At 41.4% G+C, this 27,285-nt stretch overlaps 1 protein-coding gene across 15 annotated transcripts in view; it reads right to left on the reverse strand.

The window, feature by feature from the left end:
- The window catches only part of GOLGA4 (golgin A4), a 128,541-nt gene that overhangs the window by 37,606 nt on the left and 63,650 nt on the right, over positions 1–27,285 (reverse strand). For all 15 annotated transcript variants that reach the window (XM_045436586.1, XM_045436582.1, XM_045436588.1 and 12 more), the window contains 6 exons: positions 20,075–20,253; positions 17,448–17,576; positions 13,487–13,642; positions 7,353–11,593; positions 6,393–6,514; positions 5,884–6,014 (listed from right to left, as the gene is read on the reverse strand). In XM_045436586.1, coding sequence (XP_045292542.1) covers positions 5,884–6,014; positions 6,393–6,514; positions 7,353–11,593; positions 13,487–13,642; positions 17,448–17,576; positions 20,075–20,253 — 4,958 coding nt within the window. The remainder of the gene's footprint in view (positions 1–5,883; positions 6,015–6,392; positions 6,515–7,352; positions 11,594–13,486; positions 13,643–17,447; positions 17,577–20,074; positions 20,254–27,285) is intronic.

The following is a 27,285-nucleotide window of genomic DNA, read 5'->3' on the forward strand; positions in this document are numbered from 1 at the left end:
AGAAGACCTGGGCTCTGAAAACTAAGAGACACTGACGAAAGACACTGAAACATACATTAACAAAGGTAAAGAAATTCTGTGTTTACGGACTGGAAGAATTAATATTGTTAAATGTCCACACTACTCAAAGCAATCTACAAATTCAAGGTTATCTCTATTAAAATCCCAATGGCATTTTTCACAGAACTAGAACAAATAAATTTAAAATTTGTACGGAACCATAAAAGACTCCAAATAGCCAAAGCAATTGTGGGAAAGACGAACGAAGCAGGCAGCATCTTGTCCCCTCATTTCAAACTATATTGTAAAGCCATAGTAATTAAAACAGTATAGTACTGGCATAAAAACAGACACGGAGCTCAATGGACGAGGACAGAGCCAAGAAATAAACCTATGCACAGACGGTCAATTAATTTGCAACAAAGGAGCCAAAAACATACAACAGAGGAAAGGCTAGTCTCTTCAATAAGTTGGGTCAGGAAAATTGGACAGCCATGTGCAAAAGACTGAAACTGGACTGCCATCTTATACCATACAAAAAATTAACTCAAAATGGATTAAAAACTTGAATGTAAGACCTAAAAACATAAAACTCCTAGAAGAGAACATAGGCAGTAAGCTCCCTGACACAGGTCTTGGTGACAATTTTTGAATCTGACACCAAAAGCAAAACAACAATCACAAAAGTAAACAGGTGGCACTATATCAAACTAAAAGAATTCTGGACAGTGAAGGAAACCGTCAAGAAAATGGAAAGGCAACCTACTAAATGAGAGAAAATATTTGATCTGATATGTCGATAAGGGCTAATACCTGATAAGGGGCTACTATACAAAATATATAAGGAATTCATACAACTCAACAGCAAAAAGAAAAAAAATCCAATTAAAAAATGGGCAGAATACCCATTTTTTCCCAAAGATATGCAGATGGCCAATAGGTCCATGAGAAGATGCTTTCCACCACTAATCATCAGAAAAATGCACATCAAAACCAAAATGAAATATCCACTAACAGATGTTAGAATGACTATTACCTTAAAAACAAAAACACTAGAAATAACAAACGTTGGTGAGGATGTGGAGAAAAGGGAGCCCATGTGCACTGCTGGTGGGAATGTAAACTGGTACAGCCACTACGAAAAATAATGTGGAGGCTCCTTGAAACATTAAAAATAGAACCACCATACCATCCAGCAATTCCACTTCTGGGTATTTACGCAAAGAAAACAAAAACACAAGCTCAAAAAGATGGAAGTACCCCCATGTTCACTGCAGCATTATTTACAATAGCCAAGATATGGAAATAACGTAAGTGTCCATAAAAAACTGAATGGATAGGGGTGCCTGGGTGGCACAGTCGGTTAAGCGTCCGACTTCAGCCAGGTCACGATCTCGCGGTCCGTGAGTTCGAGCCCCGCGTCAGGCTCTGGGCTGATGGCTCAGAGCCTGGAGCCTGTTTCCAATTCTGTGTCTCCCTCTCTCTCTGCCCCTCCCCCGGTCATGCTCTGTCTCTCTCTGTCCCAAAAATAAATAAACGTTGAAAAAAAAAAAAAACAAAAAAAAAACTGAATGGATAAAGAAATTGTAATACACAAACACACACACACGAATATCATTCAGCCATAAAAAAGAATGAAAACCTGCTATTTGTGACCACATGGATGGACTTGAGAACATTATGCCAAGTGAAAGAAGTCAGAGAAAGACAAATACCATAATGATCTTGCTCGTATGTGAAATCTAAAAATAAGTAAGTAAAAATTTAAAACCAAACTCGTAGATACAGAGAACGGATTGGTGGCTGCCAGAGGTAGGGTGAGGCGGGGCGGGGAGGGTGGTGGTGATGACTGGGAAAAACGGATGAACTGTTTTTGTTTGGGTTTTTTTACTTAACTAAATTTAAAAAAGAAAAGAAAAGAACAGTGAGGTGTCTGGGTGGCTCAGTCAGTTAAGCATCCCATTCGTATTCAGTTCAGGTCATGATCTCACGGTTCGTGGGTTCCAGCCCCACGTCGGTCTCTGCACTGTTAGCGTAGAGCCCGCTTGGGATTCTCTCTCTCTGCCCTTCCTCCAGTTGCTCGCTCTCCCTCTCAAAAATAAATTTAAAAAATACACTTAAAAAAATAAAGAAAAGAATGGTTACCTGTGGAGAGAGAAGGGGGCCAGATATATATAGAATACAGAGAACAGGCATACGCTTTCATTACAGACCATTTTCTCACTATCCTTTTTGATGTTATTTGATCCTTAAACTGTGTGCAAAGATGGACTCAGATTTTTTTTTCTAAGTAAAAGTTAAATTTAAAGCTTATTTTTTTAAAGCCAAAATTTGACAGATGGCAACAGCTGCACTAATTCGCAAAGCTTGAGAAAGTGGTCTTCAGGCACACAGAAAAGCATGCCCAAAGGTAAAATATGGAGAAGAACAAGCCTACGTTGAGCTCGTCTATGACACAGGCAGAACTGGAGGAGGTATCACTGGGACAACGGGAAGCCATCGGAGGTACTTAGGAGGAGAAGTGGTATGATCACATCCTCATTCCAAAATAGAAAAGAACTCTGACAAGAAGAGATGAGTAGCTTAGAAAAAAGACCAGCAGCAAAGACATCAGTTGGGAAGTTAACCCAAAAGACCAGACCACATGAAAGATGGCGGCCAGACTGTGGCAACAGCAGCGGGGTTAGAAACATGCAGTACAGCTCAGTGGGAAAACATGTCCTGAGAGTCCTACATGTCAGGTACTGTGCTGCTAGTACACATTTAAAGGAAGACACAGGATTTCTCTGCCTAGTAACTCAGGGAACATAAGTCGATCACATGCCCTAAAACGTGTGGTGATGCATATGTGTGAGGGGCTGAGAAGGACAGAGGTGTGAATCAAGGATGACAAAAGTTCCCAGCACCTTCAAACGCAGCAAAGAATAGTAAGAATGTTACCTAAGACAGCAAAGTCAGGAAAATGAAAATGTCTCTGTGCTCTATTTTGCTATCGACAAGTCACAAAACTGTTTTGATGGATGACAAAAATACAGCATTCTACAAGGTCATCATTCGGACACATCAGCAATGTGATTAATAGTTTTTCAGAGGGTGAAAACACACCACTATGTAAGATACACAAATCCCAGGTAAAATTCTGGAAATTTTAAAATGGGAGAATAGTACAGACTATGACTCAGAATTAAAGGAATATGGTATTTGGTAAGAATTGCCAGGATCTCTCTTAGTAGTATCTGTAACTTTTGAGAAGAAATTCTTCGAGGCAGAGTGCGTATCTGAAGTGTTCGGATGGGGACCGCCCATTTATCGCAAAGTCAGCCGTGGACCTGGCCGTTGGAAAGTCTGAGGCTACACTGCAGAATGCGGTAGCCACAAGCCGCCCCACTATGGCCACGAGCACTGGAAATGCAGCCTATCCAAACTGATACGGGCTGCAATATGTTTCTATATTTGCAGCTCGCATCAGTTTGGATTGGCTGCATTTCCAGTGCTCGTGGCCACAGTTCTGGGGGGGCTTATATATGATAAATATAAATATAAATATAAATACAAATACAAATATAAATGTCTTTATAATTGACCACATATTGAAATAATAATATTTTGGATATAATGGGGTTACCATTTTACTATTAAAATTAAAGTCACCTAGGAGCGCCTGGGTGGCTCAAGTGGTTAAGTGTCCAACTTCGGCTCAGGTCAAGATCTCGTGGTTCGTGAGCTCGAGCCCTGCATCAGGCTCTGTGCTGACAGCTCAGAGCCTGGAGCGTGCTTCGGATTCTGTGTCTCCCTCTCTCTCTCTCTGCCCCTCTCCCGCGCCCACTTTATGTCTCTCTCAAAAATAAAGAGTAAAAAAAAAATTTTTTTAATTAAATTCACGTAATAAGTCAGAAGAAAGACAAATACTGTATGATTTCACTCATCTGTGGAATTAAAGGAACAAAACAAATGAGCAAAGGGGGAAAAAGAGAGAGAGAGAGAGAGACAAACCAAGAAACAGACTCTTAACTACAGAGAACTGATGGTCCCCAGAGGGGAAGGAGTGGGGAATGGGGGAAATAGGTGATGGGGGTTAAGGAGGGCACTTGTGATGAGCACAGGGTGTTGTATGGAAGTGATGAATCACTATATTGTACACCTGAAACTAATATTACACTGTATGTTAACTCACTGGAATTAAAATAAAAACTTAAAAAAAAAATTAAGCTCACCTGTTTCTTTTTCCTAATGTGGATTCTAGAAAATGTTCAAACACATGTATGGCTCACATTTGTGGCCTGCGTTGTATTTCTAATGGACAGTGCCAGTGTGAGGCCCAGGAAGGGGTTTTGGAGAAGAGTCCAACTCCTTCGCTCACCCTCCACTTCCTGCCTCCAAGCCTCCAAGCCTCCAAACCTAGAGGGCCACTGTTTTAATTTCCCTAATAAACAGCAGATTTTCAAGGAGGGACTTACTGTTACCTGCCTCCTGTTTCCTCACCCCTCTACCTACAGAGGTCTGTTGTGACCCTAGAAAGTCTTTCGTCTGCTACCCCATACATCCAGAGACAGAGAAGTGGTTCACAAGAGGGAACATTCTAGCTATGACACCGTTCGTCCCCTGCAAACGAAGCTCACTGACTTACTTATCCATGATAAGTAACTACTGCCCTCCCCCAAATTCCTTTCTTAGAGAGAAGTCTTCACAAATACATGAAGCTAATGAAGGGTCAGTGCTCTCCCACTCATTCTGAAGCTTTAGGGAAATCATTTAACTGTGCTGAATTTGCTTTCCCTTCTGCAAAAAAAAAAAAAAAAAAAAAAAAAAAGCAAGTAAAAGGAAACAAAAGAAAAGAAAAAAATAAAAAGAAACTAAACTAGCTGTAATGTATCTTCCAATTCCAACATTCTCTAAGCATTCAAGAAACAATAGTGTCTTTTAAAGCTTTTCACATTTATACTCTATGGAAGTGTAAGAAAACGTGAAATTATTCAAACCTTTTCATCATGAGATCTAAAGTTCAAAAATTACACAAAGGTGGCATTTCTATGCATGTGCCTTTCCTGGAATTTCAGCCTTTTCAATTGCATTTAAAATAATTATTATTACACTCTGTTCCTGGCTCAGACTTCCCTTGCTGCCATAGTCAGCTGAGGCATGATTCTCTGATTTATGGATTCTTAAACACCAAACGGTTCCTGGCATAGAGTGAAATAAGGCTTGGAGTAACTAAGGAACCTACATCCCAACAGAGCATGATTTACATTGTGTTTCACTTGAAAAATTTCTGGAGTCCAAAATACTCACTGGCATTCACGGCTTATTTTGACACACAAAAATGGCCATGCCAATCCACCACAGGCAGAATAGGTACACTCCACCAACCTTCCACTAAATATAAAAGATTTAGCTGATGCGCTCCATTCTTCCCCCATCTTTTTTCTCCCTTGAGAGCAATAAAAACTATGCAAATTGGTTGGGGATGGCCCTCCTGGAAAGATCCCAGCTGGGTGGCCACGCTCATGCACACGCTAACTGTCCCATTACCGAGACTCGGCCCAAGCACAAGCTCTCGATTCTTAGCCTGGTTCTCTTACAACTCAGTCTGACTCCGAGAGAAAGAGGAGAAGAGAGCCCATCTCCCCACGTGTGGTGACTCACTGTTGCTTCCACACCTGCCAAGTGGACTGAGCTGCCGGGTTAGCAGAATCTGATCAGGGCACTATGATCCCGGCAGAAATCAGTCAGACTCCTTATGAAGCTGCATAGGGTGCCAATATCAAATTTGGGTCATACTGAGCCTCGACACTAGACAAACAGGACATCTGACAGCCCAATCTTTAGCGCCACCATGAAATCTATTATAGCTGAATTTCAAAAAAGAGAAAGAAAATCAAGTACATCAAGGATTTCTTCATATCTTTTGGCTGTTCTTTGTAAATCATCTTCCTTCTCTGCAATTTTTTTATATAACTGATTTGTCTCTTCTTGATGACTTTCCAAAAGTTCGGCTTCCACTTCCTGGGCTTTATCTAAGATACAAAAAATGGGCACACAAACAAGAAAACACATTAAGGAAGAATTAATATCTATCTCCCAATTTCAGTTCCCAATCAAATTTGCTAAAAACCAGTTGGTCACGTGTCCCCTCTCCCAGAGCAGAAACGTCTTTAGGAGGCAACTAAGTAGCTAATGTTCCAGGTCCTCTCACCGGCTCCTCCTCTCCTAAAGGCGAGCCGCTGCCAGGCGGCTCACGTTCCCGTTAGAGAACTTTCTTGGGTAGGAATCACTTTTTTTCTCCAGTTTAATTACTTCAGGCACTTAGCACAGTGTGAAAACAGTAAGCTTAAATTACAAATCGTCTCTGCTGATTCCGACTTGTTCTTTACGGACTCTAAAATAGGACTTACCGATGGTTTCTTTTATGGTCATTTCCAGCTCCTGTTCCTTTTGGGCCAGCTGCGTGTGGAACTCCCTCATCAGCTGTTTTAGCGTAGAACTGTGCTTCAGCTCGAGATCTTCCTGCTCCTGTCTGCGTAACAAAAATATAAAGAGCTAACAGCTGTCAAACACAAAACAAGCTGTAAAGAGTCACCTAATCTTCAGGAGATGGTGCACGTAACAAGATCTCGCTAGTATAAAAACAGGTTTAAGGGCGCACATGCGTGTGTGTGTGTGTGTGTGTGTGGTGTGTGTGTGTGGTGTGTGTGTGTGTGTGTGGGCATGCACACACGTCCAGAAACAGAAAACTCCTGGGAGGATAGTAAACTAGGATTATCTCTAGACAATGTCCTGGGGATTTAAGAATTTTTCTTTTCCACTTAAAACTTTCATCACACACTGGGGCGCCTAGGTGGCTTAGGCGGATAAGGGTAAGCGTCCGACTTCGGCTCAGGTCACGATCTCGCGGTTGATGGGTTCGAGCCCCACCTCGGGCTCTGTGCTGACAGCTCAGAGCCTGGAGCCTGCCTCGGATTCCGTGTCTCCCTCTCTCTCTTCCCCTCCCCGGCTCGCGCTCTGTCTCTCTTTCTCAAAAATAAATAAACATTAAAAATATCAAAAACAAAATTTTCGTCATACACATCTATGTTGTATAATAATGCGAATACTAAAAATAAAATGAGAAGAGTATTTGCTGGGATATATACCTAATAAGCATAATCTTCCAGGCAAAAAATGGTTTTCCCCCTTTAAACGGACATGAAATAACACCGCCTCTTGCCTTAAATTGTTTTTACTTCTCCTCAGCATTTAACTTACTCGATTTATGTTTCATAGTTTGCGTTGGTGAAATTTAAGTGTATTTGGCACGACAAAAGGGAGTGAGTTAAGGAGGACTGTCTTATAAACATTCACGCTGAAAAACTCACTTGATTTTCTCTTCCATTTCTTGTTCATATTCTCTCTTCACGATATCCAATTCTTGCTGATGCTCCTTCCGTAACGTTCGGAGATCTTTCTGCAACCTGACGATCTCCTTGCCCAGCTTCTCCTTCTCCTGCTCTGCCCCTGCTAACTGAAGTTCCAGGTCATTGTGCTGGGCCTCCGTGTCAGCAGGCGACGTGGGTTGCACGACACACGACGTGGACTTTTCTGCAGCACTTCCTCCCCAGGCTTCTGTGGGTTTAGCTGCTCCCTCCGTCTGCTGTTGTAAAGCCTGCAATTTTTCAAGTTTTGAGGTCAAGTCTTCCATTTCCAGCCTGTGCCCTTCCCTCTCTCTTGCTAAGCAGGAATCCAGCTCTGTTATCTTTTGCTCCAAGATCTGACAGGTCAGTTCCTTCTCCCGGAGAACCTTCTGGACGTCATCAACCACGTTTTCCCAGTGTTGCTTCGCCCCTGTGTTATTTTTACCCCCGTCTTCCTCCACGTGCTGGGATGCTATCAAGGAACATCTCTTGCTTTTCTCTTCAAGTTCTTCTCGAAGACGACTTATCACAACCTGGTCCTCACGCTGCTTTGCGTCGGCGTGTTCTAGCTTGATTAGGAGCTCCCGGTAGCTGCACTGCATTTCAGAAGGAGAAGAAACCGTCTCTTCTTTGTCCTGCTCTGGCCTCTGCAACAGCTCTTCTCTTTCCATTAGACTTCTTTGCAAAGCGCTGAGCTTCTCTTCACGTCCCTCCTGCAGACAGCCTTGGAGATCTGCCTCTTCGTGCTCAGCCCAGGCTGCCGCGGTTTTTGCTGACCTGGGTACAACCGGTGCTTCTGGCCGTGGTGAACCTTCCACCGACTTCAGTTTTGCTTCCAAGGCCTGAATTTCTCGCTCTCTCTCCTGAAGCTTTGCGTTTAGCTCCCCCAGATGGCCTTCTGCATCTTTTTTATATTGCCGCTCTTTCTCCTCCATTTGAGACAACAACTGCTTCTTGATGGCAGCAATTTTTTGCTCGGCTTTTTTCTTCAGTTCTGCCAGTTTCGCGGCACCCTCCAGCTCAAGCCTGTCTTCCAGGGCCCTCAGCTCCTCTTCTCTGCCCTTGACGCTTGCATTTGCGTGCTCCAATTCTTTCTCCTTGGTTTCGAGTGCGGACGTCATAGAAGACACTTGCCTTTCGAGTCGCAAGACTTTTTCTTCAGCTTCTTGAACCCTGCTGTCCTTTTCTTCTCCTGACCCTTGCGTGTGCTGAAGCTCACGAAGCATCTCTTCCCGTTCGGCGTCCTTTTGCCGACTGTGTTTGTTAAGAGCTTCATTCAGGGACTCAGTTTCAGCTGTCTTCCGAGCCAGACGCTCCTCTAACTCCACAACTCTCGCCTTCTGGGTTTCTAACTCGCTCTCTAAATTACGCTCCTCTTGCTCCAGCTTGCTCTTACCTTCCATTTCGCCCTTGGAACATCCAAACCTTCCGTTCTGCCGATCAGGGTCCGCCTTCGATAAGTTTACCTGCTCGGCCGCGTCGCTGGCTTCCTTGGCTTTTGACTCGAGCTGCATCTGCAGTTCTTTGATAGTATTTTGATACTGTATGAATTTTGACTGTGCTCTCTTCTTCCACTCGGACAGTTTGCCGGACAAGTGATCTACCTGTGCGAGAGCAGAGGTTTTCTCCTTACTCAGAGTTTCAGCGTTCAAGGATAAGTTTTGCACCTGGTCCAGCAAGTCACGTTGCTGTTCGTCGTATTGCTTCCTCAGTGACGCAACGGCCGCTTCTTTTTCCGTTGCGCTGATGCTGTTCTGAAGCTGAGTGTTCAGATCGATCAGCTGTTTGCTAAGACTGCCGATCTCAGATTTCTTTTCCCTGAGCTCTTCTCTCATCAGGGTGACAGCATTGATGTTTTCAGATAACTCTTTCTTCAACTGCGTGATACAAGACTCCTTTTCAGAGGCAGCCTGCTGCTGACTGCCTCCTTCCTTCTGCAAGGCTTCTTTTTCCATCACGAGACCTTCAATGTCAGCCTTCATGCTCTTAATTTGACTTTCTTTTTCTTCTAATTGATGGGTAGCTTGTTGAAAAGAACTATTTAGTGCGTTCTGCTCTTCTGTTAGCTGTCTAAGCTGCGCTTCTAACTCAGAAGCCTTGCAAGTTTTAACCAGTAGTGCCTCCTTCACTTTTGTCGTGTGGTGTTGACAGCGGGAAATTCTAGAGAGAATGGCATTCATTTTACTGCTACTCTGGTTGATCAGCTCATCTGTTTTAGCTTGTAACAAGGCTTCGGTTTTCCTAGAGTAAATACCCAGCTGAACTGCTACTTCCTGAGACAGTTTCTTGAATTCCGAGCTTTTGTCTTCTAGGCTTTTCTCGCTTCTTTCATGCAAAGACTTCAGACTCTGGAATTCCTCATCCGTGGCTCTCAACTTGTCAGTCAACTCAGAAACCTTCCGCTTCTCTTCCCCTGCCAGTTTCTCCAGCTCAACTATGCGCTCTTGAAGAGAAGTATTTTCCTGCAGAGAACGAGTCAAGTCAACCTCCAGCTTTTCAAGTTGTGCCCTTAGCTTAGCTTCATCTTGTGAGAGAGCATCCATGTGAGCAGACTTCTGGTGCAGCTGTTCCTGTAGTTCCTTTAATACCGTGTCCTGCCTAGCGCCTTCTTCCTTCAGCCACACCAGCTCCTTGCTCGCCTCTTCTTTTTCACAGCCGGATCGGAGGACCCTTTGCCTCAGTTCTGCTACCTCTCGTTCTTTTTCCTGTAATTGGACTTCATGTTTTTCCTGAAGTTCTTCCGCTTGCTGGTTAAGTTTCTTTTCCCAGCCGGATACCACATCGCTGAGCTCTCGTCTATGTACCTCGGTGAGACTTTCTATTTGCTCCTTTTGGTTTGCTTCCAGTCTCGACACTGCATCGCTGATTCCAGCGGAGTTTGCCTGTGCCATTTCCAAAATTTTGGCATTGAACTGTTTTTCTTTCTGACTCAGCTCTAGAACGGTATTTTCAAGCTCTTTTTTAAGTTTGGCTTCCTGATCCAGCCATTTCTTCTTTAACGTTTCTTGCATCTCCTTTGCTTTCTGCTTAATTTTTTCCATCTTCTCTTCTTGATTTTTGAATTTGGCTTCATATTCCTCATGTAAAATACTAATATCGTCCTCCTTGGCTGATAATTTCTGTTTGAGAGTTTCGATTTCTTGGCTCTGCCCTTCTCTCATTTGTAAAATTACATTTTCCTTTTCTATCAAGATTTGCTTTGTCTGAGCCTGTTCTGTGTTACTATCTCTAAGCTGGGCCTCATAGAGTTGGGTTAAAGATTGCACTTTTTCCTCCATTTCACTTTTCTGCTTTTCAAGTTGCTGCGCTAAGTCCCGCACCTGGACTTTGTGAGCGTCTAACTCGGAGCAAACATCATTCTTCTGCGCTTCAACTTCGGCTGCCTGTTTCGCGAGGAGAGCTCTTTCCGTTTCCAAGGCCAACAACTCCTCCCGCAGCTGAGCCAAGCGCGCCTCGGACGCTGCAGCCTGCTCGTGCGTGGCACTCTGCTGTGACTGAAAAAGAGCCAGCTTAGCCGATGCCTGCTGGAGTTCCTCTTTGGACCTCTTAATATCGGCCTCCAAGTTCTCCACACGAGCCTGATGCTCGTTCAGATGCCTGTCCTTTTCCTTCAGAAGAAGCCCCAGCTGATTAATTTCATCTTTTAATGCCTTCTCGCTTCTCTGCATAGACCTCTCTTGTTCTTCAATGATGCTGTTGACTTGCTGCTCGTGATGACTTTTCTGTTCGTCCAGCTTGGCCTCTAGTTCCTGCTTTCTTTTATCTGCTTGATCCTTTAGTACCGAAAGCTCCTCTTCTAGCTTGTCACGGGCTTTCAACGCTTCCGCCAGCTCAGAAGACAGTGACTCCAGTTCTGTTTGCTTCACATCAAGCTTTTCTAAAGTCTTTTCATTCATCTCTTCTATGTGGGCCTGGAAGAGACTCTCTTTGTCTTTCAACAATGTTTCTTTCTCTTGTTCGTGCTTTTCTCTAACTTTTGCCATTTCGGCCTGATGCTGTTGCTTTAAGACTTGGAGTTTTTCAGCCCAAAGAGTATCCTGCTGATGCCGCAGGCTTTCCAATTCTGTCTTGTGTTTTTCAACCATGATTGTCAGTTCTTTATCGTGCTTATTTTTTTCAGCTTCCAAATGGATAGCTAAATCTTCTGATTGATTTTTGCTTTCTTGCAAGCTTTTTTCCAAAGAACTTTCCAATTCAAGAATTCTCTGTTAAGAAAAACAGATGTATTTTTATTAAAGTACAGACTTATTTATTAGCAATGATACACATGACATAATGTCCACACCTGTTTAAAGATTAAAACTTAGAAAAATAACTCTACGTATCATGCCAAACACTAGAAAGCACAAATAATCTGTGCCCAATTCCTAAAGGAATCATGTAACAAAGAAAAGATTTTCTATTTTAATACAACTTAAGGTTCCAAATTCTTTCTCCCTCCCTGGGTAATTACTTCAACCACCTATATTTTCAAGAATATTCTGAATGGATAGTCAAAAAGAAATAAATCATAAAGAAGATAACAGTGACTTTTGGTAGGAAATTTTTTTCCATGTGTTTTCTTAAGGCCTACATCAGTTTTCTATTACTTTCATAATTTAATTCTGGAAAATAAATAATGTATCTGGTTTTTCCACCTCAAAAATGATTATTTACAAGATGTTTTGCAAAAAGAAGGAACTTATACAAATTTTACTGAAGATAACTCTTAGCTCATGAGAATATCAATCTTGATTCTAAAGGAAAAAGAGCCAAGACAGAGCCATGCAATGTCACAGCTGGAAAGGTCCTAAGGAATTACCACATCCAAGTCTCCATGTGACAGGTGAAGATATTAAGGTATAATTAATTTACAAAGCTAGCAAGTGGAAAAATCCAGGCCTCCTGAGTATCAATTCCCTTCTACCATGCCACCTTACATCAATGTTGGAAATGGGAAATTAAGGCACAGTTTAGAACTATGGGAAAAAAGTGTGACTCTTTCACTGTCTAAACCAAAGCAAAAAATCTAAATAACGTGTCAGTTTATTTAAAACAGGTCATACGTTTTATATACTACCGTGGGAAGAGCCAGAGGGCCTTAAAAATGTGCATCCGGGGACATATCTATAAATTTATTGACTATAGGACTATGTTTAACATGGGAAAACCAGGAAAAACTTAAATGTTTTATAAATAAATATTCCACAGTCCAACCATCCAGGCATGGACTATGATTGTTTGGTTTTTTAAATTTTTTTAATGTTTATTTATTTTTGAGAGAGAGAGAGAGAGAGAGAGCGCGCGAGCTGGGGAAGGGGCAGAGACCGGGAGACACAGAACCCGAAGCAGGCTCCAGGCTCCGAGCTGTCAGCACAGAGCCTGATGCGGGGCTCGAACCCACGAACCTCGCGAGATCAGGACCTGAGCGGAAGTCGGACGCATAACCGACTGAGCCACCCAGGCGCCCCAAATGTTTGTTTATTTTGAGACACAGAGAGGGAGCAAGCAGAGGAGGGGTGGGACAGGTGGAGGGAATCCCAAGCAAGCTCCGTGCTGTCAGTGCAGAGCCCAAAGCAGGGCTCAAACCCACGAACTGCAAGATCATGACCTGAGCAAAGTCGGACACTTAACCAACTGAGCCACCCAGGCACCCCCAGAACTTAAATGTTTTAAAAGCAGGGCACTGGGGTCCCTATACTGTGATGTAAACAGAGAATGAATTAGGTCCAGGACATAGCAGGAGATGGACACAGCACGGCAGGAAGGTGCCAGAGCAAGTGCTGCCTGCAAAGTGAGGCGACTTCCTAAAGGTCAAGGGCAAGTAAGCAACGGAACAGAGATGCCACAGAGCCTGAGTGCAGAGAATCAGAGTGAGTGGCTGACAGAAACACGGCCAGACGCAGCCAGTGAAAGGCAGAGTCAGCAGCAGCATGCAGCGAACACTAAAACCACTCCCGGAAAAGCTCTGATTATCTAAAAATGAGGTGCGTGTACATGTGAATCTCACCCAGTAAAACAAAAGCTCTCGACAACTCCATATTGATTGGAGGGATGACAACAGTTTCCCCCTGCAGATAATTCCACAACTCTGGAACCGGAACATTACTTAGACTTACAGTTCTATAAGTCTCTGCTTCTTGTTGAAGGTCCCGAAGTTTATTTTCACTCTCCGTGAGGATTGCTTTCTTCTGCAGTTCTAACTCTTCCAGGGCCAAAGATTCTTGCTGTTCTTTTTCTTGGGTGATCTTCAGATATTCTGATTGACTTTTTTCCTGTGCCAAAAACAATACCACCTTAGACCCACATAAATCTTCAGCATTCCCAAGGCACTTCCACAGGAACCACGTGTTTCATTAGATCTGCACACCAGCCCTGTGAGGTAGGCAATATCATCACCTCTCTCTTCCCGTGCCCTAGTCTGCAGAAACAAAGCACTGTGGCTTTTCCAGTGTGGTCTGGCCCACATTTGCCACAATTACTATTGATAGGAAAAATTTTGTTCCAGTAACCCCACTACGTCTGCTATTTTTCCACTACTTAAAAGGTTTTGCAAAACACGGCTCGATGTGAAGGGTCACGAAAGTGTCACTACCTCTTCTCTGTACTCCAGAGTTTGGTTATTTCAACTCCAGGCCAAGGAACTAGGTTGTGGGCTTATATAATTTGTGAGAAACACCTCATTAGGGAACCCTAGGTAGAAAACCGAATCAAAATCAGAAGATTACATGTGAATAATGGATTAGATCAAGGAAGCACCTGTAAGAGCCTACCTGAGCTCTTCTACCCACCCCATCAATCCTGAAAGGCTTCTTCTTTGTCCTTATTACATATCAACATTTCTATTAAAAAGTGTTTACTGTTTGGAAAAGAGAAGCTCTAGACAGCACTTTCAACATTTAGTGGCTTTGGATTCCACTGAAGAATACTTTATCCATACCTACTGCATAGGGATCGTGTTGCCAGCAGCAATATTTTCAGTTCACTACACTCTGGTGAAACGTTGCTTTAAGGAAAGATGCTGTGCCATATTACAAGCAGACTGATAAGAAACTATTAGTTTCTAATCAATTTCAAAACATCACTTAAGGGGTTCCCGGGTGGCTCAGTAGTAAGTGTCTGACTCTTGATTTCAGCTCAGGTCATGATCTCATGGTTTGTGAGTTCAATCCCCACATCGGGCTCTGCAGAGCCAACTTGGGATTCTCTCTCCCTCTCCCTCTGTCCCTCCCCTGCTCATATCCTCTCTCTCCCTCTCTCTCTCCCTCTCTCAAAATAAATACATAAACTTTAAAAAAATCTATAAAGTTTTTTTTAACATCTTAAACATACTATACTGTCTAATGTAAACTACATTTTACATGCATCTCTCTATGCCCATAAAAATAAGAGGAGGGGCGCCTGGGTAGCTCGGTCAGTTGAGCATCCGACTCTTGGTTTCGGCTCAGGTCATCATCTCCGGGTGAATGAGTTTGAACCCCCCTGTCCTCCTCTGCATGGACAGCATGGAGCCTGCTTGAGATTCTCTCCTTCTCTCTCTGCCCCTCCCTGACTTGTTCTCTCTTTCTCTCTCAAAATAAATAAATAAACTTCACAAAAAAATAATAGTAAGAGAACATTTTAGTAGCCTGTTGAACTTTGGCTAGCAACACAAAGCTAACTTCTTTGAAGAACTAGGTAGAAAGGGGAGTGGAAGGCAGGAAATGCGCCCGCGTATGTGTGTGCATGCACGCGCGTGTGCTTCACATGTATCTGCATCCTGCTTTCTCTACTCAGACTATATCTGAGTATATCAGTTCTGGAACACAGTTTTGGTTTTTTTTAATTTTTTTTTTTTAACATTTATTTATTTTTGAGACAGAGAGAGAGACAGAGCATGAACGGGGGAGGGTCAGAGAGAGAGGGAGACACAGAATCTGAAACAGGCTCCAGGCTCTGAGCTGTCAGCCCAGAGCCCGACGCGGGGCTCAAACTCACGGACCGCGAGATCATGACCTGAGCCAAAGTCGGCCGCTTAACCGACTGAGCCACCCAGGCGCCCCTGGAACGCAGTTTTTAACAAGGCCAATGTTCAAGTCTCAGCGTCCCCAAAGGCCAATTACTCCAGCATGAAAACACACAGATCTTTATGACAGGAATTTTTAGAACAATTCCTGGCTTCATTTATGCCCACTTTGTTCTTAATTTTCATGCCCCTATTTTATTTTATTTTTTTTTTTTTTCAACGTTTATTTATTTTTGGGACAGAGAGAGACAGAGCATGAACGGGGGAGGGGCAGAGAGAGAGGGAGACACAGAATCGGAAACAGGCTCCAGGCTCTGAGCCATCAGCCCAGAGCCTGACGCGGGGCTCGAACTCACGGACCGCGAGATCGTGACCTGGCTGAAGTCGGACGCTTAACCGACTGCGCCACCCAGGCGCCCCCATGCCCCTATTTTAAATGTATGCTGTCCTATTATAGTTTAAGCATTCTTGTAAACTACCTTAAATCCTTTCTGGACTAGAGCACCTGGCTGGCTCGGTCAGTAGAGCATGCGACTCTTGATCTTGGGGTCATGAGTTCAAGCCCCACATTGGGGACAGAGTGTACTTAACAACAACAACAACAGCAATAATATAATTAATTAAATACATAGATTGGTTGATCCTCTCTGGACCAAGAAAGAATACAAGTACGTGCCCATTACACGTTCATTTCATGAATGTAGAGCAAACCCCTAACCTCGGCCAACAAAACCGTACATCCATGCGCCTGTTCGCCCCAGAGATCAGAGAACTCCCCGACTCAGTTCAAAAATAACTGCTGCTGGAAATTCTCAGAGCCCCAGATCCAAATGAGAGTGAAAAAACACAAATGTGTGAAAGCAAGAAGACTAAAATTACAAATACTATTTCCCTTCCTTCTGCACTAAAAGTGTTTTTAGGGGCGCCTGGGTGGCTCAGTCGGTTGAGCATCCGACTTCGGCTCAGGTCACAATCTTGCGGTCCGAGAGTTCGAGCCCCGCGTTGGGCTCTGTGCTGACAGCTCAGAGCCTGGAGCCTGCTTCCGATTCTGTGTCTCCCTCTCTCTGACCCTCCCCTGTTCATGCTCTGTCTCTCCCTGTCTCAAAAATAAAATAAACATTAAAAAAAAATAAATAAAAGTGTTTTTAAATTATACACACTGTCTAATGGATACTAATTTCACATAAAGACAATCAAGTACATTTTTGGCATTAATACTTCTTATGGTAACTTATATAAAAGGCTTTTCACAATTTGAAAAAAAAAATTGTTATAAACCTTCAAATTATACTATTCCCAAAAACCTTATCTTTGTTTTTCTGGATATTATTTTGGTTAGTTCGGTCAGTGGTTTCTTATTTTATTTTTTTAATAAAAATCATGTGTATTGAAAATTACTACTGAAACCATTCTACTTAAAATGAAAACTACTTGGGTCATTTTCATTTTTTCTCCTTTAAAATGCATTTCATGGGGCACTTGGGTAGCTCAGTTGGTTAAGCATCAGACTCCTGACCTCAGCTCAGGTCACGGTCTCACAATTTATGAGACAAGCCCCGCTAACAGTGCAGAGTCTGCTTGGAATTCTCTCTCTCCGTCTCTCTGTCCTTCCCGTGCATGCGCATGCACAGTGCGCTCTCTCTCAAAATAAATAAACTTAAAATAAAATAAAAATAGAATGCATTTCAGACAAAACTCTCTGAGCTTGGAACTCTGGTACACTCAATCTGGTGAGTCTTTAGACATTCTTCCTAAGTTACACAGTCCCTGGTTCACAGCTTCAATTAGCCGACCGTCCCCTTTACTTCTCCACCATCACAGCCTACCCTACCCCAGGGTAAGAGGGATGATACACAAACAAACTGGCTAATGAAAGCTTGTTGGTTAATACAATTTTCACACAATGCCAAGTTAACAAGCTGTGACAGCCTCTTTCCTGCCTACATCCTATCCTCTCTACGCACTCAAAGGTCAAGGCCGCCAGTAGTCTGACTTCAAGCTGGAAGTTAGGGGTGAGGAGAGAACTCTATAAAGCTACAAAGTTTACCTATAACAAAAACAAAACGGGTACTTACGAGAGCTATTTTCATTTGCTCCTGAAATTGCCTTTCTTGGGTCTGAAACTTCTTGGTCAGTTCCTGCTCTTTTCTGGCCAACTCCTTTTCATGAAGCTTCTGCAGTTTAGCAATTTGTTCTGAGTGTTTCTGAAGGTCAGCCAAATAGTTAAAGTGAAACTCCCAAAATATGTATTCTACAACTAAGTAACCCTTTATTACAATTTAATCAGCAAGACAACAGTGTAAGAGGAAAAATCAAAACGTATTTCCCACAGAAATCAAAAGTGACCAAAGTCTCAATAGTTAAAAAGAAAAGCCTACAGAGTGTATCACTCATTTGAGACAAGGAGAGCTGTTGCTGCAGGAGTCATTCTTACAGGGTTGAAGCGCCATTTCCACATCTTGCAGGGATATTCCCCACCAATGGCGATGGGGAAGTGCAGGAGAGGGGAGTAAAGATGCTCTCAGAGAGGGCACTCCACTGAGGTCAAGTTGCCCTGGCTGCACCAATCTAGCTTTCCGGTAAATACACTATTTATTAGAAAGTACTGGCCTTGTTCTTTCTGGGAGAGGAAGACGTAATCTTACAAAAAGGTCAAACCTCCCTGAATAAATCTAAAAATTTAATGTAACTGAACAAAACTACCAACAGAATGGGGGTGGAGGGGACCGGTGGACAAAATAAACATGTAAGAATAGCCAGCACTCTTCTGAAAAATAAGCATAATAAGGGGAGGCTACCAAATAATAGAACATATTATAAAACCAGAGTAATTATAACAGTGTAATACTGGCATATAGTCAGGAAAAGCAATGGAATAGCACAGAGAATTCAGGAAAGAGACCAATATGTAGCACAACAATTTAGGATGAAATAAAGTAGTACATCATGTCAAAAAGGAAAACATGCATTATAGTCACCTGGAAACAAATCAAAGTTGGATCCCTACCTCACTCCTTACACCAAATAAATTCCAATTGGATCGAAGATTTAACAATAAAAAATGAAAGCATATACGTGCCATAAAAAAAGTAGAATTTTTAAATGATGTCAGTGAGAATGTATTTTTAAAAGCAGAACAAAAATCCAAATAGAAAAATCTCTACATGGCCAACAAAACAACAAAAGGCCAATCCCAAAGCAAAAATAAGTGATAAACAAAGTCAATTAAAATGAGAGAGAGAAAAAAATTATTTGGATAAATGCACTGTATAGTCAAGGAACTAATTCCTACTATACGTAAAAAAACTTACACAAATCAGTAAGACCAACTGTCCAAAAGGAAAATGAGTTAAAGAGTTGACCAAGCAACTCAAAGAGAAAAAACTACCAATTCCTTTTAAATATATAAAAACATGTTTATCAGGGGTGCCTGGGTGGCTCAGTCAGTTGAGCACAGAGCCTCCAGGCTCTGTGCTGAAGCGTCTGACTCTTGATTTTGACTCAGGTCATGATCTCACAATTCATGAGTTCGAGCCCTGCGTCAGGCTCCACGCTGACAGTGAGAAGCCTGCTTGGGATTCTCCCTCCCACTCTCTCTGACCCTCCACCACTTGCACACGTGTGCATGCCTGCTCTCTCAAAATAAAAAATGTTTATCATGCTGATAAAAAGATAAGCACATTAAAACTACAATGTCATTTTCTTTTAACTCATCTTGGAAAGATAAAAAAAAAAAAAAAAAAAGCAACACCATCCTTCTGAGGTAATGCATCACTTGCAAGAGTATAAAGTGTCCTCTATCCTCTACAGAGCTTGTAGCAACTATGCAATAATTGAAAGTACACATAATCTCTGCCTAATATCCCACTTCTAGGAAACTATCCTAAAGAAACATACATGTGAGCAAATACGATAAGGATATTCACCAACTGCAACAGCAGAAAATGAAAAAAACCAGAAAATGAAAAAATCAGAAGACGGATTAAATTATGAAACATTCATACGGTGAAATCCTGAGCAGTCTTTAAAACAAATGCAGCAGGGGCGCCTGGGTGGCTCAGTCGGTTAAGCGTCCGACTTCAGCTCAGGTCACGATCTCACAGTCCGTGAGTTCGAGCCCCGTGTCAGTCTCTGGGCTGATGGCTCAGAGCCTGGAGCCTGCTTCCAGTTCTGTGTCTCCCTCTCTCTCTGCCCCTCCCCCGTTCATGCTCTGTCTCTCTCTGTCTCAAAAATAAATAAACGTTAAAAAAAAAAAATTTTTTTTAAAACAAATGCAGCATAACAAAAACCAAAACCTCAAATGTGGCATCATTACCAATTGTCAACGATATGGAACACATTAAGCAGTGTGTGTGTGTGTGTGTGTGTGTGTGTGTGTGTGTGTATATATGTATATATATACACACACACACACAGAACAGTATATATAACATACTATCTTTTTTTGTGTTAAAAAATTTAAAAGAGATTATAAAACAGCAAAGAGAAATTATATGCAGAGACTACCTCTGGAAAGTGTATCCACAATGATATAAATTCTTTTCTCTATCAAAGTGATTTTTTTCCTATATCCTGAACTCACAAAATGGTCAAGGTCTAAAACATAAATTAATTCTTCTTTACAGTCAAAAATTGTAGGAAAAGCATAAGACTTTAAGTTTCAAAATTGCTGTAGCCTGTTTCAACCTAGAATGATTCTTACTTTCATCACATCAACAACCTCCTGCTTCACCCGACTTAATTCGTTCTGTAGAATGGTGCGTTCCTCCTCCCTCGCTTTTTCAATAGCTTTTATTTGTTCATCCATTTCCGTCTTCATTTTTCTCCGTGCTTCTTCTGTTTTTTGGGCTGTACTCAAGGCTTTTTCAAGTTCCTCAAAAGCTATAAGGAAAACAGCAGAAAACAAGTATCTCAAGAAATACTATCATTGAGCTAACGTGTTTCATGTCCAATTTATGGGAACTATGAGCAGCAGTAGCAAGACAGGTTAAAATACTCATTTTCGTTTTAAGCCAAGAGATATTTCTGAGCCGTTCCACAAAGCCGCAAGAAGTGTCCAGGTACTGAAATCAGCTTGTCACTGAATTCTGGATTCAGATCTTAAGACTACTTATATGAACTTAAACTCAGGAGTTTGCTAAAAAATTAAATTACTAATGGTTCCCCACACTTTCTGCCTACAAGTGTCCTTACAGATAGCAAATGCAAAGAAAGGAAGACTTACTCCTCCTTCTGTATGATGGAATTTCAACTGCTTTCTTGTTTGCTATGGAGTTCTTACCTATTGTCAATAAGTAGGTATTATTATTATATACTCACAAGGACATTTTTAAGAATGGAAAAATTATTCTTTGACTGATCCTATTTTTACAAACCTCTTAACCATATAATAAAAGAGCAGAGTTTCTTGGTTTTTGTTTTACCATTTACCAGCTGAATCACATATTTAAACGATGTATAATGACATGAAACGTACCCTTTGTATAAGCTTCAAACTAGGGCCACTGACTAGAAAGAAACCTTTACTGATTCAACTGTATATAGAAAGGCACTGCTAGGGGCACCTGGGTGGCTCAGTGGGGTTAAGCTTCTGACTCTTGATTTCGGCTCAGGTCATGATCTCACGGTTCATGAGGCTGAGCCCTGCGTCAGGCTCTGTGCTGACAGCGTGGAGCCTGCTTGGGATTCTTTCTTTCCCCCTCTCTCTGCTCCTCCCTCACTTATGCACTCCTCCTCTCTCTCTCTCAAAATAAATAAACTTAAAAAAAAAAAAAAAAAAAAAAAACCCGGCTCTACCAGCAGGGTGTCCTTGTGTGAGAGAAGAATTCAGGCCCTGCAAAAGCAATCATCTAGGATACAGTAGTATTATCTTTAAGGAGGCCAACAGCTCACCCGGCTTCCAACAAAACCAGATAGGGTGGGTACAACAACTGGGTAACTCGGCACTGAAAATGTGTGCATGTGCTTGTGTGTAGATGTATCTATGCACAAGTATGTGTGTGCATGTGTGCACTGTATGTGTTTCTCTTTCTCTCTACCGGCATAGTGATATGCTATCAAAATAGCAGTGGGAACTGCTATTATCATCCTAGATTATTTTCTTTAGTCCTCACAGAAGACACCAGGCTCCCTTTACCACAGAGATGGACTATAAATAAAACACAAATTTTCAGGATGTGTTTTTAATGCTATCAAGAAACCTATGTCCAGAGGAGAGGCAGTTCATTAATATTTATAGTATTTTTACCCGCAGTGGTATAAGAAATGTGCAACTTTAACCTATGGCATCTCAAAAACAAAAAGCCCATTTACTAACCACAACTTGGCTTCACCTTAACAGACAGTGGTTTGGGCACAGGAATTTCGTACCTGAAGACAAACAGCTGTTCTACAGCATTTTCTTAATGGTAAGTTGCATTAGTACAAAAAAAAAAAAAAAAAAAGGGCATGAGAAAGGCTGTACTCTAGTAACAACTGGGAAACACAACTTACTTCGCTCAACATTTAAAAAAATAACTTCTCTAGCAACCATATATCTTGATTTTTAAAAAAAAAAAACCTGTTCAGGGGTGCCTGGGTGGCTCAGTCAGTTAAGCGTCCAATTCTTGATCTCGGCTCAAGTCATGATCTCACCATTTGTGAGTTCAAGTCCCGTGTCAGGCTCTGCATTGACAGTGCAGAACCTACTTGGAATTCTCTCTCCTTCTCTCTCTGTCCCTACCCCACTCATGCCCACTCTCTTTCTTTCTCAAAATAAATAAATAAACTTAAAAATTTTTTTTATTAAAAAAATGTTTTAAACCTGTCCAATTTGTTCATTTTATATGCCCAACGTAAAAAACTGATGCTTTAAATTTCAAAAGGTTATTAATTAGCTGACATTCTTTTTTAAAGATTCCTGCTCATGGGGGTGCCTGGGTGGCTCCGTCGGTTAAGCAGCAGACTTCAGCTCAGGTCATGATCTCACGGTCCGTGAGTTCAAGCCCCACGTCCGGCTCTGTGCTGACAGCTCAGAGCCTGGATCCTGCTGTGGATTCTGTGTCTCCCTCTCTCTCTGCCCCTCCCCTGCTCTTGCTCAGTCTCATTCTCTCTCTCTCTCTCTCTCTCTCTCAAAAATAAATAAAAACATTTAAAAAAAAATTTTAAAGATTCCTGCTCTAACTTTACTGGTATTTGCCTGCAAACACCAAGATTCTCAGATATAAATATGTTGGAAAACAAAATATTCAAAGGAAAATGTTGTTTTTGTTTTCTTTAGATGTTCTTTTACTATAGTAAATGTTAGCATCAAGCATCAAGAAATATCTCTTGTTACTAACACAAAATTAGTTTCCTAATTTCTTAAGAACCAGTTTCCTAAAGTCAAGTGATCAATTATGGGAAAGAAATTCTATAATAAAGTGCTTACTGCTCAGTTTGTGCTGATGGTTTAAATCTGGGAAAGAAAAAAAAACGGAAAAAGAATTTTTTTAATGCTTGGATGTCACCAGCATCGTTTCATTAGCACTATTATTCAGCATGTCAAATAGTATCCTGGCATTTCTAAGCACTTTACAGAAATCTCTGAAATCAGGCTCTGGAAAACCTGAAGGTAGTTTTGATATTCGTCCAACAAATCAAGTTTTAAATGAAAAACTTGTCCTGATTAAGCAAAATAAAACAAAACTGTATATAGGCAATACCAAGTGAATTTTCCTCATTTTCATTCTTAAAATTCCAGAATCCAGCACAGTACAAAAATAGATGTAGTGCTCTCACCTTTGGAAACAACAAAAATGTATGTCACAAAGTTCCTATTCAGAAATAATTTTCCAATAATTCAGTTTTCTAACCACACTCAGTAAAATTTAGAATATTCTCCTCTATTACATTCTAATTTTAGTCTTTCATCCACTGAAATCATTTTCTTAAGTCACTTGATTATGCATCATACAATGATTAAAATAGGACAGATCTCGGGGCTCCTGGGTGGCTCAGTCGGTTAAGCGTCCGACTTCGGCTCAGGTCATGATCTCCCGGTTCGTGGGTTCGAGCCCCGCATCGGGCTCTGTGCTGACAGCTCAGAGCCTGAAGCCTGTTTCGGATTCTGTGTCTCCCTCTCTCTCTGCCCCTCCCCCACTTGGGCTCTGTCTCTCTCGGTCTCAAAAATAAACAAACATTAAAAAAAATTTTTTAATAAATAAATAAATAAATAAATAAATAATAGGATAGATCCGGTTCCAGAGTTCTTTTTATCTCCCACTTTCTGCTACCATGTCAGAGAACCACATAATTTTATACCTAGAAAGAAATCTTCGAAATTTTTTAATTCAACATTCTCATTCAAATGCAAAAACTAAGGCATCCAACTTTCCCCTCAGATGATAAATCAACTTGAATATACAAAGCTTGGTGCCAGAACTTTCAAATTTTATTTAAGGAATAATCCTCACCTTGCATTATTTTTAAAAACTCTAAGACTGCTGACATTGATCCAGCTCAGTTGGACAATAATGCATCTTACTAAACCAGAATTTCTGAATCGGTCAATTACTGATGGCTTCTAACTCTCAACAAAACATAGTTATGTTATACTTCTGAGAGACACGCAAAAACTCAACCGTGTTCCATCTCCAGTCTGCTCTATGGAAATGTTAGTAAGCATCCAGAAAAAGGGCGGGGGGGGCGGGTTGTCACACTGCAAATCCATCTGGATTCTACCCCGTACCACCAATGAAGCCGCTTCCTGGCAGGAAGTGTGCCTCCAACAAGGAGTCCCATCATCTCAACGTTGAAGGAGGCTATCCTGAGAGTTTGCTTACTAACCAGAAATGTCTCACCTTCTGATCTTATTACCATCGGATGCAGAAAAGTGGTGTCCACAGCTGGTAACACTCCAAAGATGAATTTCCCACTCTTCCCAAAATGAAACTATGCTAGGATTTTAACGTGAGTACTGAAGAGGTATGTTCTGAACGTCTACATAATTAATTTACCTTCTAGTCGCCAACAAAGGATAAGTGAGCGGGGAGAAAGAAAGCGTGCATCAGCCACCGCTGGCAAGTCCTCCGCCAACATGCAAGAGTGCGCAGGAAAACCACGGTCACAGCACACGACAACGGGAAGGCGAAGCACAGGCTGCTGCCACATGTTGCAAGAACACACGGTGTTCTTCCAAAGCAAAATTCAATGTATCTCAGGCACTTTGTATTCAATTTGAAAAAAACACAAAACTTTGAAAACGTTTCTAGGCAAAAATTTAATAAACCTTAAGAAGGGTCCTCTGTCAAAAGTAAAATGCCAGGGGAGGCCATAACTTTATCACCAGGTTCCTCGCCTTCCACTTCAGACGAGTTTCACTGACATCCACGGGGAGTCCAAAAACAGACAAAGGCTCGCCGGCAGTTAAATTTAAGTGAGAAAGGCTGGTCACCTATAGCTAATCAATCATCCAACCATTCACTCATCAAACATTTACTGGCTAGTAGCTAGTAGGCACTGGGTGTCAAAAAGACCCTTTTCGACGAAAAGGCGGCTGAAGGAGTAAAGGGACTGGGGAATAAACCTTGGGCGAAGCGAGCAGGAATGTAACATTTGGCACTTCACCACCTCTGCCTCTCCTCATCCTCAAACTCCTGACCAATCAATCGCAGTAACAATTGCCAGAACGCCGAGATCGAGGTAGTGCTCCTGTTCGTGGTTCTATCCCAGAGGACGCTCTACCGAAGGATGAGAAGGCCCATCTCTACTCCCTCTGCAGGGAATAAGCACAGATGCACAGGTGGGGAAAGGCTGCCAAGCTGTAGATTAACTGTTGACCCTAAGAAGCTGATTGATACCATCAAGAGTGAATAAGTAAGCCAGTGCCTGTTTCTCTCTCCCAGCAAAAGAACTGCTGAAATTCAGGTTACTGAACAAAAAAACAAAAACAAAAACAAAAAAACAAAAACAAAAACAAAAACAAAAAAACAGGCAATACTACAAAATGAATGAAATGCAAGTTAACAGAAAGCAATGAAGAGAATTTTATCAGAATTCCAACCCACCGTCAAGGCTCTTTTGTGAACAAAAGCAAAAGTGTAGAGTAGCAGTTTTCAAGGTGTGGTACAAAGATCCAAGGGTCCTGAGACCCTTTCAGAGGTCATCTGTTTTCCAAATACATATCTGCATAGCTGTATAATGGCAGATTTTCCTCATATATTTCAACCAAAATAACATATCCCAACAGATTGAATATAGAAATAGGCATGAAAATCCGCTTATTATAAGCCAAACAATGAGATAAGAAAAAATGTAAAACAAGACCACTCTTCACACTAAATTTTGTTTTAAAAAATATTAGTAATTTTTATAAAAGCATTTAGGCCAGGGGCGCCTGGGTGGCACAGTCGGTTAAGCGTCCGACTTCAGCCAGGTCACGATCTCGCGGTCCGTGAGTTCGAGCCCCGCGTCGGGCTCTGGGCTGATGGCTCAGAGCCTGGAGCCTGTTTCCGATCCTGTGTCTCCCTCTCTCTCTGCCCCTCCCCCGTTCATGCTCTGTCTCTCTCTGTCCCAAAAATAAATAAAAACATTGGAAAAAAAAAAAAATTTTTAAAAAAGCATTTAGGCCAATATGTAACAGGTTTATAATTGGTATTTTTAAATGAACTAAGAAATGTTTTCATTTCCTAGTCTTAATTTCTAATACAGCAAATATCGTTACACGTAACCCACATAAACAAAAGCTCTTTGGCATCCTCAGTAAGTTTTAACAGGGTAAAGAGGTTCCCGAGATGAAGAAAGTTTGAAAACCACTGGGTCTAGAGCTTATGTAAAAGAGAATACTACTACCACCCAGTGGTATGAACCAGATAGTACAACACATATACAAACTGGGGCCTTCAGAAATGTAAGATCACCTTTGCAATGGAAATCTACTCTTTAAGCCACTTTCCAAAATACATAACAAGGTTCACTCTATAGACGGACCGTGCCCTGACTTTTAAAAATTTTTTTAATTTTACAGATCTATCCAAATGTTCATGCAATCCTTACATCAACCATGCAACTTATCTATACCTTGAAAACACCAGGCTAATCTTGAAAAATGTAACTAAAGACAAGTAAAATTAATTAAATCAAAAATATGATTGACAGTCAGGGGTACTGTAACAGCACTGTGTGAGAACAGATGGGGAGTTACACTTGTGAGCACAGCATAATGTACAGTTTTGTCCAATCATTAGGTCATACATCTGAAACTGATGTAATATTGTGCGTCAACTACATTCAGATAAAAAAGAAGGAATGAAAATATGATTCTGTAGCAAAGAAGTGTGTTCCCGATGCTTTCCAGTAACAGTGACATTGCCAGGGACGTAAGTGCAAGATGACAAGACTATGGAAATATGAGGATGCACAGCTACTGCTGTAGAAATATATCAAGTACCATGGATATACGGCTATTAAATAAACCACCTATAGTGAATGAAAATCTAATTCCATTTAAAATAATAAATTTTTCTGTCAGGTATACATTTAGTGCCAAAATAGGTACATATTACTTATCGAACATGACAGATTTAAACTCTACTTTGATTCATACTTTTTTGCCTGAGAAACATGGAATTTTCTTGATAAAGCTTTTTCTAAGTACCCATGATAAGAAAAAAAAAAATCAGCCCTTACCCCAGTCCTGTTCATACAAGGCTTGGGAAAGGCACCATGATTCACTTATTGGCATGTGTGGATGCACAAAAATAAGATGTTTTGTGAGACTTAAGACTCCAAGAAAACTGTTACATAAATTATCAGCAACTAACAAAGCACTTAAATACACATGTGATTTTCGTTTACTATATAAATATGAATAAATCTTACATATTATTGAACTACATGAACTCTATTAAGAGGGTCCTTCGAATGTCAAATAAATATATTCCACTGAGTATCTGA

Source organism: Leopardus geoffroyi, chromosome C2 (genome assembly GCF_018350155.1).
Source record: "Leopardus geoffroyi isolate Oge1 chromosome C2, O.geoffroyi_Oge1_pat1.0, whole genome shotgun sequence".
NCBI classification, from domain to species: domain Eukaryota; kingdom Metazoa; phylum Chordata; class Mammalia; order Carnivora; family Felidae; genus Leopardus; species Leopardus geoffroyi.